At 42.4% G+C, this 18688-nt stretch overlaps 1 protein-coding gene across 1 annotated transcript; it reads left to right on the top strand.

Moving 5' to 3' along the window:
* Positions 1 to 15153: 15153 nt before the first annotated feature.
* On the top strand, positions 15154 to 17871 carry LOC148023416 (uncharacterized). The gene is made up of 2 exons (XM_087696361.1): positions 15154 to 15402; positions 15686 to 17871. The coding sequence occupies exons 1-2, from the start codon at positions 15346 to 15348 to the stop codon at positions 17573 to 17575; spliced, it is 1947 nt and encodes a 648-aa protein (XP_087552487.1). The 5' UTR covers positions 15154 to 15345; the 3' UTR covers positions 17576 to 17871.
* Positions 17872 to 18688: the final 817 nt, after the last annotated feature.

The raw sequence follows: 18688 nt of genomic DNA, 5'->3' as shown, positions 1-18688 counted from the left end.
TCCTTCATGGGGAGATCCATCAACTGTTTAAGCCAATATATTTGTGAAGCAGGGCCCTATTTTGCATAAAGTTCTTGAATATTTTCTGATATATTCCATGTACTCTTATCTTCATCTTCAACAAGATTATTACGGACCTCTTCAAAGAATGATAAAATGATAGTGGACTTGCATTGTGCATCTAAATCAACCCAATCATCATCATCCATATTCTCGAGTTTAATACCCTTTTTTCTTAGTGGCTTACTCTACAATGTCTGCACCAAAACTTGCCATATTTGAGATTTGTTGGGGGTAAAGGCTCCTCCACCTAGCCACTTGTGTATTACTACACTGATGGTACCCGCCACTGCACACTGCAGAGGTGGCGGGTGCCTATCACAGTCACTTATTTCTTTATTCTTTTAGTGATAGTTTGAACAAAGGAAGGCCCGGCCACACATTTTGGTTGTTGGAGTTCCCACTTTTTCTCTCTCTCTTGCTCTTGCTCTCCATCTGCCATAGCTCTCACCGCCAAGCTTCTTCCTCTTGGGTTCTACTTCCCTTTCAACTGGTATCAGAGCAAAGGAATTGGAGCTTGCCTGGCATTCTCTTTAGCTCGGATTTGAAGAGCTTCAAATTGAGCTTCAATGGCAACCATGGCACCTTCATTTGCAAGTATGTTTTGATCTCCCGTCTCCTCCCTGATCTTCCCGGCCTTCATTTGGCACCTTGCAGGGCTGTATTGGAGCCCCTTGATCATTGCCAAGTGCTCAGTAGCACTGTTAAAGACTCCCTAGCCCCCAAAAGCAGCCAATGCAAAATGCGGTGCATTTTTACGGGGTTGGGCTGATCCACTTCTAGCATTTCTAGCTCCTTCCCTGGCTTCCTGATATTGTTTGTAAGCTTTCCGACCATCTTTGGACTCCCTGGCATTGGTTCTTGGCTCCTGACGATCGATACGAGTGCTTCCACCTTCAGCCATTGCTATATACATAGTCCTAGGACTGTCAAAAATAGGGCAGCACTTGACATTTAATGTTTGACGCTTCTTGGGATTTGCGCGTTTGATGCCTATTGATGCCCAGTGATGTGCAGATGTTATGGAATGCTATGTCTATGCTTTGGGACTTATTTGGAGTAGATTTGGGCACCGATTGAGCTTCATTTGACAATGAATATGCTACTATAATATAGTGGATTGAAGCTCATTTACTTGGTGTATGCATTAGGTCTTGGATACGAGGTGCTTACCGGCAATTTGAATGATCATACCGATGTATTTGGAGATTGTCAAATGATTTATTTTTTTGGTTCTAGAATGCTTTTAGCATGGATTAGGCTCTGTCTTGGTCGTCATTCACTGGCATTTGGATTGAATTGGCATGCTCTAGATCGATTTATGTCTATTGTCACTACTTGACATTTAAGCCTCTTGCATTTATGCTTAGGTCAAATATGGCTACCACTTGGTTTGCCCACACATGACAGCCACTTGGAGCTTCATCTTTGGATGTATTTGAGCATTTTGGACCTATCGGGCATTAAATTTGGTTATCAGTTACATGCTATTTGAATGCTTTCAGGCTTATGCTTGGGTCTGAGATAGCTTGGGATTTATGCTCCGGATGTACCCTACTGGGATTTGGAATGTCTGATTCTATGTACTTGATGTATTTGAGAATTTCTTGCTCTATTTGCATCTAACTCACTTCTAGTGGGAGCCTCTTGGCATATTTGGATGTACACAGAGTTTTACTTACACTTGAGCTTGAGCTTGTGGGACAGTTACATGCATTTGCTCTCTTGAGAGCTTTATATCTGTAGTTAGTCTGTAGTGGGATGATTTGATATGCCTATTGGGACAGGCACCTATCTTTGTCATAGGTTTGCTAGTTTTGTATGCATCTTGGATGGTTATGCATTGAGCTTCTTGCTCTATCAGTTGTGCTTGTGCTTGGTCTCTTCTCTTACCTCGAGACCCATTACATGCATGACTTCTAGACCTATGAGATGTATCTAGCCTGATAGGTTATTGGTTTGATAGTTCTTGGTACCTTCTTGCCCATTGACACTCACTATTGGATGTATATTGCTACATGTCAGTTGCAGTGACATATGTATCAGTGATTGCTTCACTTTGGGACAATTTTACATACTATTGTAATTTATTCCAGCAAGCTGAAATCTGTAGATTTCGAGCTCTTGTATGAGGGTAATGCTTACTGTTTGATGTTATCTTGGTCATATTTGGTGGACATGTGGTTCTCTTGGTGATATCCACTCTTTCAGCCAGTTTTAGCTGTGGTTTTAGTGTATTTTTTGCTAATTACATCAACATGCAATTTTGCATTTTTTGCTTTGATTTGGGACAGTATAGCTGGTCATCTGAAAGACACAGCTCTCTTTAACATTGCCAAGTTGGATGGTACTAACTATGGGTATTGGAAGTCCCAGATATGGTAGGTTTTGGTGCAAAAGTTGTAGATTAAACCATTACGTTTCAAGGGTGCTAAACCCGAAGATATGGATGCTGATGTTTGGATGGAAGTTGATGAGCTATGCAAGTCTACCATTATCTTGTCACTCTCAGAAGAGGTCCATCATAATGTTGTTGAAGATGAGAATCAAAGTGCATGGGACTTATGGGAGAAGATTCAGGAGCTTTATGCATAGCAGAGTCTTGTGTCACAGATGTATTGGTTGAAGCAGTTAATGGACCTTCGCATGAAGGAGGGGACATCCCTATCATCTCATTTCAGCCAATTTCATGCTATCATGAAGAATCTATTGTCACAGGGTATTGAGTTCAAAGACAACTTGCGCTCGTTGTTTCTGCTTGGCACCTTGCTTGAATCATGGGATGTCTTCCGTACTGCCATATACACGAACAAGCTTGATGGGCTGAAAATCAACGATGTTGAGAGTGCTTTATTGATTGAGGAAATCAACATGAAAAACAATGATACTTCCCACTCTGCACATACATTGACTGTTAGAGGTGGCAGACATGGCAAGCATGATAATGATCATAAGGGCAAGGACTCTTAGAAGTCTAGGTCAAAGTCACATGGCCGCAGTAAGTCTCGTGGATGGAAGTCTGATCTTACCTATCATTATTGTGGGAAAGCAGGACATATTAGGCCGCAGTGCCATAAGATGTGCAATGATAAGCACAAGGAAAAGGGAAAAGGGAAAAGAGGAAGTACAGGAAAAGCCTTCTGAGCACAGTGTTATACCTGCACCCTACCTGCAAAGTCCAGTGTGAAGATAGAAGAGGTTAATGTTATGCATGCCACTAATTCAGATGAGGATTACATACTTATAGCTTCTTCATGTGATACCCTGCAGGCTTCTGAGACATATTCTATGTATGTGCAGTGCTAGATTTTGGATTCGGGTGCGTCATTTCATGTGACACCCTATAGAGATTGGTTTCATACCTATTGTGCCATCTTTGGTTCTGTGTGTGTTGGTGATGACAGGTCTCTTGACATTATGGGCATTATTGGAGATGTTAGGCTGCAGTTTCCTTTTGGCAGTTCCTTTGTTTTGCATGATGTACGCCATGTATCTGCGTTGACTCGTAGCCTTATGTCAACTAGATAACTTGATGATGCAGAGCATTTTGTATCTTTTGGAGACTCTGCATGGAAGATTACTTGTGGCAGGCTTGTGCTTGCAAGAGGTGCCAAGTCTGGCAGCCTCTATCCCTTGTATCTAGAGCTACCTTGAATCATGTTTTGTCTGTGGATTCTATCCCCCATGTATCCCTTTGGCATGCTCGTTTGGGACATATGTTCCTTAAAGGAATGAAAATGCTCCGTGATTTGCAGTATCTTCTGCCTTTTGACTCTTCACATTTTGATTCTTGTGATCATTGTTTGTATGGCAGGAAAACTAGGAATACACATAAAAAGTCTAGTAAGAAACGCATGGGTGAGCCCTTGGCTCTTGTGCACTTAGATGTATATGGGCCCATGCCCTGTCAGTCAATAGGTGGGGGCAAAGTATATTGTTACTTTCATAGATGATTACTCACGTAAGGTTTGGACTTATCCCATAAAGAGAAAATCCGATGTCTTAGACATATTTCAACGTTGGCTTGCATTAGCAGAGAACCAGTCTGGAAATAGGCTGAAATGCCTAAGGTTAGATAATGGGGTAAGTATGTATCACATGCTTTTGAGCTGTTTTGTGATGAGCGGGGTATTAAGCATCAGCTGACCGCCCCTTACGCCCCTCCTTAGAATGGTATGGATGAATGCATGAATTGGACCATTCAGAAAATTGTCCGTAGCATGCTTAGCCAGGCTGGCTTACCGCAGTACTTTTGGGCTAAGGAAGTTACTACTGCAGTGCATCTCATTAACAGGTCACCTAGCAGTGGCATTGACTTTCAGGTTGCAAAGGAGGTATGGGCAAGCCCCCCTCTTATGATCATTTGTGTGTCTTTGGATATGAGACATTCTGCCATGTGCCCAAGGACAAACACAATAAGCTGGATCCTAAAAGTGTCAAATGCATTTTTATTGGCTATGGAGATGTAGGAGAGATGGGTTATCGTCTATGAGATCTGCAAGTGCAAAAAGTGATATGCAGTCATGATGTCATCTTTCATGAGGGCAAAATGCATATGCAGCCTTAGAAAGTGGTTGAGGTATGCAGAGTTATCTTTCAGGAGAAGCCACATGCTTCCGTACAGCCCGCTTCACAGCCAGCTAGACAGCGTGCAACATTACCTGTGCTCATGGCCCAGATGTTAGACATGTTGATATTAGACAGGTTGTTGGTCAGGCAACAAAGCCTGGGTTGAGGCGCTCTACTAGAGATAGACGACCTCCTGACCGTTTTGCGCCCTCTATGGATTATGTACTGGTTACATATGTAGAAGAGCCTCTCACTTATGATGAGGCTATGCACAGGGGTGATTGTCACTCTTGGGAAAGGGCTATGCAGTCTAAGCTTGACTCATTGCATAAGAATCAGACTTGGGATTTGGTTTCCTTGCCTCAAGGTAAGAAGGCTTTACCATGCAAGTGGGTATACAAGTTGAAAAGTACCCCTGGACACCCCAAGCCGGCATACAAGGCTCAATTGGTTGCTAAGGGCTTTAAACAGGAGCATGGTGTTGACTTTGATGAAGTCTTTTCTTCTGTGGTCAATATGACCACCCTATGCTTAGTCTTAGCTTTGGTTGCATAGCTTGACATGGACTTGTACCAGATGGATGTCAAGACAGCTTTTTTACATGGGAACTTGCATGATGAGATTTACATGGAGCATCCTAAGGGCTTTGCAGACCCTGGCAAGGAACACCTAGTGTGCAAGCTAAAGAAGAGTCTATATGGCTTGAAGCAAGCACCTAGGGAATGGTACCATAAGTTTGATGCATTCATGCAGTCACAGGGTTACAGCCGCAGTGCTATGGATCTGTGCTTATACACGAAGAAAGCTTGTGACGGTTCTTTATTGATTTTGGTACTCTATGTGGATAACATGCTTTTAGCATGGACAACTCATGAGGAGCTAGATGCTCTTAAGGCTCAGCTCAAGAAGAGCTTTGAGATGAAAGATCTGGGAAAGGTCTCTCATATACTTGGTATGTGCATTACACGCGACAGATCTTAGGGACTACTCTATCTGTCACAGAGGGAGTACATTCATAAAGTCCTTGAGTGCTTCCGTATGCAGGATGTTAAGCCTATTGACTGTCCGTTGCCTTCTCATGTGAAGGTTTCACAGGCTGATTGTTCATAGATAGATGAGCATAGGGCCGAGATGGCCAAGATTTCCTATACATCAACTGTGGGCAGTCTTATGTATGCCATGATAGCCACCCTTCCAGATATTGCTTTTGCAATTGGGGTCATGGCACGTTATATGGCTACACCTGGCAAGAAACATTGGGATGCCGTGAAAGTTATCATGAGGTATCTGAAGGGCTCATCAGATATATGTATTTGCTATGGCAGCTAGGATACAGGAGTCGTGGGGTACACTGACTCTGATTATGCAGGACATGCAGATAGTAGGAAGTCCACTTCTGGCTATGTGTTCACTTATGCTGGAGGGGCTATCTCTTGGATGTCCAGGGCGCAGAAGTGTACGGATCTTTCTACTATAGAGGCCGAGTATATTGCAGCCAGAGAGGCTTGCAAGGAGGCTATCTAGTTAGGCCGTTCGATTGTAGACCTTGGTATGACAAATGCTATACCTACACTGCATTCGGATTCTATGAGTGCCATTCAGTTGGCCAAGAATCCGGTCTTCCATGCGAAGACGAAACATATTGAGATGAGGTATCACTTCATTCATGAGGTCATTGATGACAAGTCTGTTGACCTTGTCAAGATTTCGACTAAGCAAAATCCTGCAGACTTTCTCACTACAGAGCCTCACTACAGAGCGCTTTGCCTTCCTCAGGAGATTGATGGGCGTTGGATGAGATGACATCTTTTTCCTCATCCTGTTGTACATGTGTACATGTTGTACTATCTTTGCTTTTCTTTTCTCTCTCACTGGGGCAGATTCGCCTTTAAGTGGGAGGTTGTTGAGGGTAAAGACACCTCCGCCAAGCCCTGCGTGTATTACTACACTTTACTACACTGATAGTACCCGCTACTGCACACTGCAGGTGGCGGACGTCCGTCTCACAGTCACTTATTCTTTATTCTTTTAGTGACAGTTTGAATAAAGGAAGGCTCGACCACACATTGTGGTTGTTGGAGTTCCCACTTTGAGTTCCTCTCTCTCTTGCTCTTGCTCTCCATCCACCATAGCTCTCACTGCCAAGCTTCTTCCTCGTGGGTTCTACTTCCCTGTCAAGACTCACAGTAGCCATAGTTGGTGCCATCCAACTTGACAATGTTAAACAAAGCCATACCCTTGAGATGACCAACCATAATGAGTTAAACCAAGGCAGACTATGTAGAAAATAGGCTGCTACAATTAGTAGTAAACATGCCAAAACAAGCTAAAAATAAGAAAATTTGCTAAAAAAACACCATATTCAAGAATATGGGAATTTTCCATAAGTTTGGGACACGTGGTCAAATATTTGGATTTGGCATAACTTGAACACTATAACTCCAAATTGAGCGTTCTATAGCTCAATAGATTCCATTTTTCAAGTGCTTTCCAATGATAGTCACAACATATGGTTTTAAGAAACTTATGGGCATGTTATCCAGTTGCCACCTTTTTAGTATTCAAAAAATGGAAATTGGGAGATTCCCAGTGTCCACCCAATATGAACAAAAGGGTGTCAAATAGTAATGATTACCCTCAACAAATGCTCACAGTGTGCAATTTATAACTTGATGTAATAAATTACAATAATAGGTGAAAGAAGCCAAAAGCGGAGCTATCACTGATACATGACCAATTGGAATTGCTAGGAAGCAAATATATCTAACAATGAGTGAAAAAAGGGAATGGACACCAAGAACTATCAATCAAGTAGGGTGTTAGACAAGATACATCTCATAGACATAAAAGTCATGCATGTAACAAGTCTCTTAGGGTAATAGAAGAGACCAAGCACAAGCACAACTAATCGAGCTATGTAAGTAAAGCTCAATACAGATCCATTCAAGATGCATACATAACTAACAACACCATGATAGAGATAGGTGCTTGCCCAAGAGTAGGGTCAGATGATCAGCCCATTAAGCATGAACTGCATACATGAAGCACAGAGAGAGCAGATACATGTCAATGTCCCACAATCTTAAGCTAAACTACAAAGTCAAAGCTCCATGTACATCCAAATAGGCTAGAATATCCCACTGGAAGAAAAGTCAGATGCAGATGGAGCAAGCATTGCACAAATACATCAAGTACATATCATTAGACATCCAACATCCAAGTAGAATACATTCGAAGCATAAATCCCAAAGTAGCTCAAGTTCGTAAAGCATAAAGCACTAAGGCTTCCAAAGTCGAGTAGCTGGCAACCAAATAGAGTGTCCAAGATCTTGAAAATGCTCAAATGCAATCACAGATAAAGCCCCAAATGTCGGTCAGACATAGAGATTCCAAGTAGCATCCATTTCTGACATAAGCATCAAAGTATGAAGCCTAAATGTCAAGCATAGACAATAGGCATAAACTATCACAAATAATGCCAAACTGTAGTCCAATGCCAGTTAGTGTAGACCAAAATAGAGATTAATCACTACTCAAAAGCATTCTGGAACCAAAATAAAGCATTTTCCAACCTCCATATACATCCATATGGTCAAATGAATCACTTGGGAAAAGCACCCGTAAGCAATAGGTAGAGCATACACTAACCAAATAGGCTTCAGCCCTGGTTATTATAGTAGTAAATTCATTGTCAAAATTGAGTAAATCAATCCTCAAATCATGGGCATATGATATACCAGTGTACTAGGATCAATGGTACACATTAGTAGTGCATATAGAACACTTGAATCATAGTCATGAGCAACAAGCATATAAAATCCCTGTTAAAATAGGTTCAGCCTTGTTGTATATAGTAGCGAATACATTGTCAAACCAAGCTATTTCAATACCAAAATTAGCTCCAAATCCAACCCATAACACGAGTATAGCATTCCCATACATGTAGACATCACCCCAACATAACTGAGCATCATAAGACCAACAAAGCTGACCGTAGAAGCATCAAACAAGGTGCTTCCCTATTTTAAGTCAGTTTGTGGACCGTTATAATAGTCTAAAACTAAAACTTAACACTCAAATCGAATGCCAAGTGTGGAAGGATCAATGTCAAGCATCAAAACCGTGTATAAGTGCTTGTATAGCTACCCAATGAAGAAGATATGATGTATGAGATAAAAAACGTGAGCTGCTGCTAAAAAAGAGTCTGTTCCATGCAATGCGATGCTGCATCAGTAGCGTGAGGACTATGGGGGGCTGCTCCAACTTGCTTGAGAAGCCTCAAAGAGTGCCCAAGAAGAATGCAATTGATAGGAAGCTCAAACGAAGTGGCTATGGCTCCCAACAAAGAGATGACTACTATAGGCATTTGAATGGAAGCTAAGAGTGTGCCAAACTAAGCTTGAGCTCACAAGGAAGAAGGCTCTAATATTAGTTGAAGGGAGATGAGCCCTGAAGGGGAAGCATGAGTGCCGGGAGCAAGAGCTATGGTGGAAGGAGCAAGAGAGAGAGAGAGAGAGAGAGAGAGAGAGAGAGAGAGAGAGAGAGAGAGAGAGAGAGAGAGAGTCCAAAAATGGGAACACCAACAATCATAATGTGTGACTAGCCTTCCCTTTATCCAAATGTCACTGAAAGAATAAAAAATGAAGTGAGAGTGATAGATGACCTCTTCCTGCAAAGCATGTAGGCAACACGGGTACTATCAATGTAGTAATACACGGGTGGCTAGGTAAAGGCGCCTTTACCCCCAAAAATCTATGCGCAAGAAAGCTCATGCAAATTACAAAGGCATTTCAAGTAATTTGCATGTATGCATATGCTAACGTGGGTGGGGGTGGGGGTGGGGTGTGTGTGCTCTTGGAATGTAACCTATTTCAACAATTGATTTATTGTCAGCAAGGATAAGGCAATTTGTGATACAAAATCTATATTACATACTATAAAATGCTTGTCTCTTATTGTTACAAATAATAATTACTTTTGGATGGAGATGTATCCACACCTTATTATTACTCAAAAGGATTTATAAGGGCTTATGACAAGATTTAGAAGGATTGGGAAGACCAGATGGGTTGAGAATGTGCAAGAACTAGTGATTGCACCTCTCAACAATGTTTCGTTGTGATGAATGCCATTATCTACCCAAATGTCTCTAACTATACATTCTATGAAGCTTATATTGCAGAATATGTTTCAATTTGCATTCTATGCCACAATGGCTTTGATCAAGAATTTTGTTCAAGTTGCATATACTTCATTAAGCTTAGCTAGTGTGCTTAGAGATGGAGTTTTAAGGATTCTAACATTGTCTCACAGTTTGGACAATCTATGGGCTCAATAATTTGGAATATATTATGGGTTCTCAAGGTGGTATAGTATATCACTTTAGAGACATAAAATTGATGTTTGTTCATCATTGGCTCTTGATCAAGGTTGGTTGGTAAGAAATTATACAATTTCTACAAGATATTGACTTTTCATCTGATCATTTTAATTCAAAACTCTAAATTCAATTGAAATATGCAATCTATAATTCTTTTTCATGATGCATTGCCTTCTAGAATTCTATTTCACATCTAATTGGCAATGTCATAAGACCTTTGTATGATGATAGACTTGTCTCATTGAATTGCATCTCTCTCATGGTTGGCTTCAAAAATCCTCTAGCCTATCTTTTTTATAGACACCTATTATCTATTGTAGACTCAGTATTTGATTAGTGTGGAGTGTGTCTACTTAATTACTTCATTTTTGAGGTGAATGACTATCTGCATTATGATTTGTCTTGTAGAGCTAGAGCTTATGGGTATCTATGTAGCTTTAATGGTGGATGTTTATGCTTTCACAATGTAGATTCAAATGTATTTGTTTGATATGTTCTTATATTGGCATGCATGTTGCAATCAACCATCCTAAAGTGTGTCATGCAATGCCGATATTAGCTATCATAGTTGTATAGATGATCCTTAACTATGTTTTGGCAATAAAGTGAGTGGTTGTAATGTAAATGGGAGTCAATGTTATGATCCATATTGGGGGTTAGTAGGCATCCTTTGTCTTTGTGAACATGAGTTAACGGGATCCCTAAGAAGCCTAGCAAATGAATGCATTTGGTCATTTAAAATGAAGTGTTGCCACCCTTCAAGTGAAATTGAAAAGAGGTTGAGAGACAATTGTCAAGAAGAAGTTGGTTGCATGATAATAGCCAGCTTTATAATAAGATAGCTAAAACCTATAAATGTGTTTGAAATGATGTTGCTTATTACAAATTTGTGGAAGAACTATACAATAGTTGAGCTTCATTCTAGATTGAAGAATGAACATGACTTTTAAGCTTGTATTTCTTCATTACTTTGCCAAATTATATCTAAAACTATGCTTTAACTAGTTTTAGGATGAAACAAGCTTGTGTTCTTGAATCGGTCATACATGTCATGTGAAAATTTGTTTTTGGTCACCAAAATCATGCAATCCCACACCTTTATGGATGACCAATTCTTGTGAGACTTTAACCCAATAATAGTTTGTTTTATAGCATTCAACCCTTCTAGTTATGAGGAGCACTTTTAATTTGGTGATTGATGACTCTTACATAATAACTTGGATAATTAGAAGGCAAGGTATAGAGGTTGGCATAGCATGCAACCTAGGGGAATCTCCTATACTAGTCCCTCTGTTTCTTTATAAACCAAAAGGTCAACCGACCTTTAGGAAATTGTTTTTTGTTTTTTTCCGCCAAAGGGGGGGGGGGGGAGGGGTTTTCAGTAATTCACTATATGTATACCCTCTATATCACGTGTGTTCAAGGCCTATTTATAAATATCCTTATCTATGAATTTTCCCTTAATAAAACATAACCCTTTTCTATTCAATCTATAAGTAACCCCTTTATATGAGACCCTTTTGTATGTAAAAAATATGTAAAAATGATATTTTAAAAATCCATTAGGTTGAACCCATGCAATACATATATATATATATTTATGATTGGCCTCTGATCCCTTGGTGGCGAGGCAGAGGGGGGGGGGGGGGGGGAAGGCTCTTTTTCCACCGTGGGTTTGTAAACGACGCGATTGACATTTAGTCCCTGCTCACAATGGGCTAGGTGCAATATACCGTAATTACGGGAGGCCTCTGTGTGTTTCACAAAACAAAAGTTTGAGAACCAAGTCGTTCATGAAGCTAGAGCCTTGTTCGTTTTGCTCATGGGAAGGCAAATCAAACTATGTAGCATTCCTTTCTCTAACATACATGTTTGTTTTAGGTCCATTTTGATACTCATAGTGTGAAACCCCTCTTATTAACCCAAGTTCCAAATACTTACATAGACAAGGGCCAAGGGGAGGAGGGTTGGCTACAATCCCCATAGGCTCTATTAAAATCAAATTAAAAAAGGATTAGGGGAGTTGAGTTGGGTTGGCTAGAATCCCTATAGGCTCTCTTAAATGGAATGAAACTTAGCCCAGTCAATCAAAAAAGGCATTGGCTATTAGGGACTTGTGGGGAGCAATAATAAAGCCAATGGAGAGAACCTTTGTGGGCTATCAATTATTACGCAAACTAGCCAAGGTCCACAACACCTCGCGTGACCAAAAGAAACCTTCACACTTCAATGTCTTCCTCTTGCCTTCACGAGACCTCGCGTGACTCTGCTCTTAAGGCAAACTAGCTCAGCGAGAGAGAGAGAGAGAGAGAGAGAGAGAGAGAGAGAGAGAGAGAACGCCCATTTATGATTTATGTGTCTCGGGAGTCGGCATGTCACGAGAACAAATAATTGCACGAAAACTAATTGCACATGTGTGAATGCAACCCTCACTCGACAAACACCCCATCACGAGCCGCTCCCAACCCTCTTTTACGAGTCATGTTTCCCGCTCGCCTACCCTGGCAAAAAATACCTAACTAGCCTTTTGGCCCTTCTCTCTCTCTCACCTCAAACAAAGGGGACTCGGGAGAAAGAAAAGGGGCGATACAGTTCGTTAGATAGGGGTCTCATCACGTACTCCGTTGTGGCGCATTCATGGGCCGTAAAGCAACAACGCTTTCTTTCTTCTCACATGCACCCCCCCCCCCCCCCCCCCCCCCCCCCCCCCTCTCTCTCTCACGGCGTCCAAGCTGGCACAGACGACCTTAGCTACATGTCACCCCAACATGAACGATCGCCCTTTATTGCCACCAAATGGAACCGCTTTTAGAGCAATTAGCATCGGTTCATACGCGTGGTAGGTTTGGACACCTGTCCGTTGCCACTTATATCTTAGGTCGGAAAGTAGAATGCAATGAACGAAGAGAACTTAGGGGTGCAACCCTCCCTAATTTCTAACGGCTTCAAGGATTGTGCGCTCTCCTCTCAGGAAGATAGAATGTTTATCAACTTTTATAAAGATGTTATTGAAACTCACATATCTCATGTGCAAGTGCTGGAGCAAATAGGGCTCATAATTTTTGGAACCCTTTCTTCTCGCCTCTCCTTTGCACTAGGGGGATAAGGCTCTCACATATCTAAAAAGAGTACTCGAGAACTTATGAATTTAGCTCATCCCCATATCGTGGGGACACAAAATCTTGCCCTTTGGCAGGGTTGTCTCTTATGAGAGTGCTTGTTCAATCACTTTTGATGATACCTTCATTTGTAGTTCTTTCAACAATGGGGAAAGAGATTCCTATGGTCATGTATGTCTTTTAACATTTTACATTGGAGCTATATGTCACCTTGCAAAGTAAATCCTCCTTCGTGAGAGAAACCTATTACATCCTACGAATATGTAGGCCTTTTTTTCAACAAACCATCCAAGCTTAGTTTTGCTATGGAGAAGATGACAATCAAGGGAAAGGACTTTGTGTGTGTGCATGTGCGCACGTCCATACACACACCCATGTGTGTGGTTAGACTACACTAACTAGATTATGTAACATATAGATATGTTGGTTTGTTGATAACTACAAAAGCATGACTAGAAACATAAATGCTTCTTAGCTCCATTGCATTTGCGCAAATCTTTGGGCAAACTATTATTTTTCCTTGAACCCAATATAGATCAATTGAACATAGTGGAAAATCGTAATAGAAGTTGATTTGAAAACTCTATATGAGAGAAAACAAGCAATCGCACTTTTGTGACTCCTTCAAACACAACCTTTTAGCCACATCACTTCACCATAGGTGCCATAAATACAAGTAAACTATCATAAATATTATAGCTCCTTCATACTCAAAAACCCTCCTACAAGTAAATCCCACTTTTGAACCATGGTTTACAATTTTGATTGGACCATCATCATAATCCTCTATAATTGGGCAAGTAGAACCTTTCCGTGGTGGGGACCTTAACTCCAAAGTCTTATTGATCTCCCACAAGTCACCACCAACCCTCAAATAGCCTCTACACATCCACAAATGCTCCATAAAATTGTAAAACCTTTGACATAGTAATTCCAACCCTCGAACAGCCTCCACACCCATAAATGCTCCATAAAATTGTCAAACATTTGACATGAGAAATTCCAACCTTACTCTCTCTCTCTCTCTCTCTCTCTCTTTCTTCACTCCTATCAATCCCCCAATGATGCCACCTCGAGGTCATGCTTCTCCACATACATAAACTCCAAAAATGCAACCTTCAAACATTGCCATGTGTCAACAATCGATAAGCTATTGGCCAATCAACGAGACGTAGAATGAAAGTAATTGCCCATAACTATTGCCACGTATCGATACTTGATACGCTATTGGCCATTAACAAGATGTCATACGAAGTTGTTTCCTGAAGGGGCAATGCTAATAGAGGATGATGTGCGGAGTGGAGTGGTCCATTGGAAGGACAACCAGGGAGCCATAGGGATACCATGTGTGAGTGACCATACGTAAGCTGAAGAGTACGACCAGAGCAAAGGGTGGTGGGGGCCCGGGATTCTACTTGCGCTGGGGGTCGTCCATGTGCAGGCACGGTCACCGGTGTGTGTCTCATGTGGGCGGGCGGGCGGCGGACAAAACAAACCTAGCAAGGAAACGCGTCCTACGAGCGAAGGACCGGCGGGGGGGTCCCGCAAAATAACAATTCTACTGCTCTCGTCATCCAGCGTACTTGTGCCCTTCAACGGCCCAGATTGGCTGCAATCCTGTCGATCCGATCTACGACGATCGGCAAGGTGGGCACGGCGAAAAAGGCCACCTCACATATTATTAATTTATTTAATCATCGCACTGAACTGTGCCGTCTGACGCCCGCCCATGAAACCATCTTGCGGGCTGCATGATGAGAGTAGCTTTTTCCCAAAGAATACAGGACCGTCTGCAGGGGGCTAGGTGTTGGGGCTGGGGATTCGACGTGGAAGAAGTCCTCGCTGTCCACGCTGGCTGGCGCCCCTGTACGATCGTGACGTGGCCGAAAATCTGTCTCTTCGGTGCTGCCACCAAAAAAGTACGCTCCCACGCCCGTGCAACTCCAACTACACTGCTTTTTCAACAATTTGGCGGTTTTTTCCCCTAATTTCCGAAAATCCTTGAGCTCTCCAGCTCAGCATCCTCTGGTTGCTCTCTTTCAATTTCTACTTCTTCTGCCCTGCCTCGCTCTCTCTCACGGATAACAGCGTCTCTTCTTTGCCATGGCTTATTCCTCAATCCTCATCTACTAGGCTACTAGTTGTATTTTTTATTAAGCTCTGTAAACCTGCTCCTTCCCGTATTACTCCCTTGCGTACGTCCCTCTCCTTCCGACGATGCCTGGCTCTCTGAGTACCTCCTTGCGACGCCATTGCTGTTTTAGCAGGCTTCAGGTACAAAATCCATTTCTTACGGCTGTCGAATTAGGAACCTTCCCTGCTTATTATTTAGCCTGTGTTCTTTTCGGCATGAATTCCATCAGGTTGAAAACACAGAGTGGGAAACGTTCTGGCTGTGAGCTAGAGTTGAATTCTCACTTAATCACTCCTGTTGTCTCACGTCTTTATATGTTCCAATCTTTAGCTTTCTCAAAAATGGTGTTCTTATAGCAAATACAGTTTAAATATCTCGATTATCGGAAATGCGATGATTGAAATTCACATTCCTCTTTTGCAGCTTGCAGACAAGCAACTGGAAAGAGCTAAGCAGCTCATAGCAACACGAAAGAGAGAGGACGTGGAGACAGCCCTTGTACCACTGGATTGTGCTCTAGAGCTCTATCCCGACTGGGAGACCGCATTGGAACTGAAAGCGAGAGCACTTCTCTACCTGAAGCGGTTCAAAGATGTGGTAGAAATGCTGTATGAATTCCTACCAAGCCTGAACCCTCAAAGGCAGCTAATTCCTTCAGAGGAGGCCCCCGTTTCACCTTCTTCCAACTCAAAGGAGAAGACAAGGCTTCTCTCAGATTACCTCCCTGAGAAAGAAATCCAGAAGCTGCCGGCCTTGCGCTCCTACAAACGCTTTTCTGTTGCCAAATTGAGAGAAAAGTTCTCTGCCAAGCTACGCAAAGGCAACGAGAGAAGGCAATGGCGATACGTGGTCCTCGGGCAAGCTTGTTGCCATCTTGGCATGATGGAGGATGCCATGCTCTTGCTTCAAAGCGGGAAGAGGACAGCCTCTGCCGCCTCTCGCCGTCAGAGCAACTGCATGAGAGATGATAACTTCTGCTTAGACAACAATAACATGTCCGGACCCGAGTCTGACCTTGTTCATCAAATGCTTTTCAATATCAAGTTCTTGCTCAGGCGCCGAGCTGCTGCGCTTGCTGCTTTGGAAGCTGGCTTATATGCTGAATCTGTGAGGCATTTCTCCAAAATTATCGAAGGGAAAAAAGGAGCCCCTCAGGGCTTCATAGCAGACTGCTATTTGCATCGAGCTGTGGCTTATCAAGCCACAGGAAAAGTGGTGGATGCCGTCGCAGATTGCAACAGAAACCTTGCCTTGAATCCCCATTGCACACGAGCCCTAAGCGTCAGAGCTTCTTTGTATGAGATGGTGAAGTGTTTTTCTGAATGTTTGCTTGATTTGCAACAGCTGAAGATGATCTATGAAGCTGCACTCCGCTATCAGATGGTTAGGGGGTCTGGATGGAGCATCAGGCAGCAAGACACTCTGGACACAGATTTTGCCGGGGGCCTTGAATACATCAACAGCAAAATCACGGCGACGAGGCAAAGATTGTCGAAGTCCTGCTCCCTGGATGCCCACACAATCCTTGACTTGCCTCGGCACTGCAGCATGGAAGATGTTGAGAGAGCTTACCTTCTCATCTCACTGAAGCACAGGCCAGACAAGGCCGCACAATTTGTAGATAGGTGCGAGATTGTAGACGATAGGGATGTAGAAAGTGTGAAGGAGGAAGCCAAGGCTTCCGGAGCGAGATTGTCTCAGCTCCTTCACAGAGCTTACACAAAGTTGCTTGCATCCATTTCAGAAGAAGAGGAGAGGGAGAAGCAGAACGATTTGCTGATGGCAGTACAAAGCTGTAGGGATCGGAGGAGTGAATGGCATACTAGGCCTGCTGTTAAGAATTTGGATGATCAGGAAGACGCAAGCAGCTGTTCCAGCTCGCAGGATATGGAGGCGGCAAAGGTTTATGCCTGCGATTGGGAAGCCGACGAGGTGGTCTCGTGCAACTTAGATGCGCATCAACCGACGATCGTCTCCGATTCTGGCTTTGGCTGTAACGGCGGCAGCAAACGCATATCTACAGAAAACGCGGTGATGGAGGCTTTCACAGGATTTCATTCCACAAACGATCAGAGCAGCAGGAGGGTGACAGAGGAGCTGTGGGCCATGCTTAACCTTGATCAAGGTGGTGGTGGCAAGACGAATGCAATCGGTGACTTAAGCCAATTCAATGGAGGCGCAGGATTGTCAAGCAGCGACTTGGCCAACGCCATCTCTCAGGCGCTCTGCAATGAGCGCCCTATGGCCGCCTCGACTTGGATCAGCAATCCTGAATGGAGCCTCCCGCACGTCCATCCTTTACGTGTTACATAATGTCCTTCGTCCATTCATCCTCTTCATCCTCTCTCCATCATAAAGGCCATTTCTATTGATCGATCTATCGTGTCAGTCACTTAGCTACTTGCTATTTACATTCTGTTTGGGTCCCTGTAAATGGCTTTCCTCCACTTGTCTCACAGTTCTCACTGCAAGAACTGTCTAGATTTTTGGATTTCTAGTAGACGTGTACAGTATATTCCCTACACAGATTATAGAAGTTCACCCTTTCACAAGTTCCTTAGGAAACCAATATTAATTAATAGCTGTTGCACTTCTCTATGCTGCATCTTCTTCATGACTTCAGTTTAGCGAAAAGATAACGCAATTCGTGCTCAAATATCAATGAACCTAACGAAGCAATACAGCTAGCCTCGAGAGTGCATGGACACCAATTAAGCAAGGCTTTCAATGGGAATCTTAAAAAAGGGAACACTAAATTTCAGGTTCCAACTATCCAAACATTACATTTGAGCTCTATGATCATCAACTAAGGCTAGATTCAATGGTGGAAATCCAAATTCAATGGGAAATGATTGCTTCGACAAGACTCTCAATGGGAATCTTAAAAAAGGGATGGATCATGGATGAGTCAATTAAAAAAAAAAGAGTTTCACACCACACGTATGCATAATTTTAAAAATAAAGTGCATATCAAGGTCTAACCCTTGTTGTTTGGCATATTGGTAATAACATGGCAAGAGGAGTAAGAGCTCATTGATTTAAGCCTCACTTTTTGTGCAAATATTGCACTTCAAGTTTTGGGCACCGTGGTAGCATCAATCAAGATTTCCCTCAATTGACAACTTTTGGAGGCACAAGAGCTCACCACATCAATTCAATGTCCCAGTACTATTCTTGTGTCCAGACTAGTTTGAATCTGGCCTAAGACATCAAAGTCTTGTAGAAAAATGGGTTGTTAAGTGTCTTTTTAGTTAGGCATAATATGACCATCATGTATATTTGAAAAAAAGCCATCTAGTTGTGATCATGTGTTATTTTGTCTCTCCATTCTTGTAGTTGGTGCTTAACTACTCAAAGTTAAGTTGGAAATGTTGAATATAAGAGATATTTGACACTAAGAGAACTAACAATTGAAAGTATTACAAA

This window comes from Lygodium microphyllum, chromosome 16 (assembly GCF_053477565.2).
Source record: "Lygodium microphyllum isolate KBCC chromosome 16, Lygodium_microphyllum_v1.1.10, whole genome shotgun sequence".
Lineage (NCBI taxonomy): Eukaryota > Viridiplantae > Streptophyta > Polypodiopsida > Schizaeales > Lygodiaceae > Lygodium > Lygodium microphyllum.
This window is presented reverse-complemented; position numbering and strand designations above follow the sequence as displayed.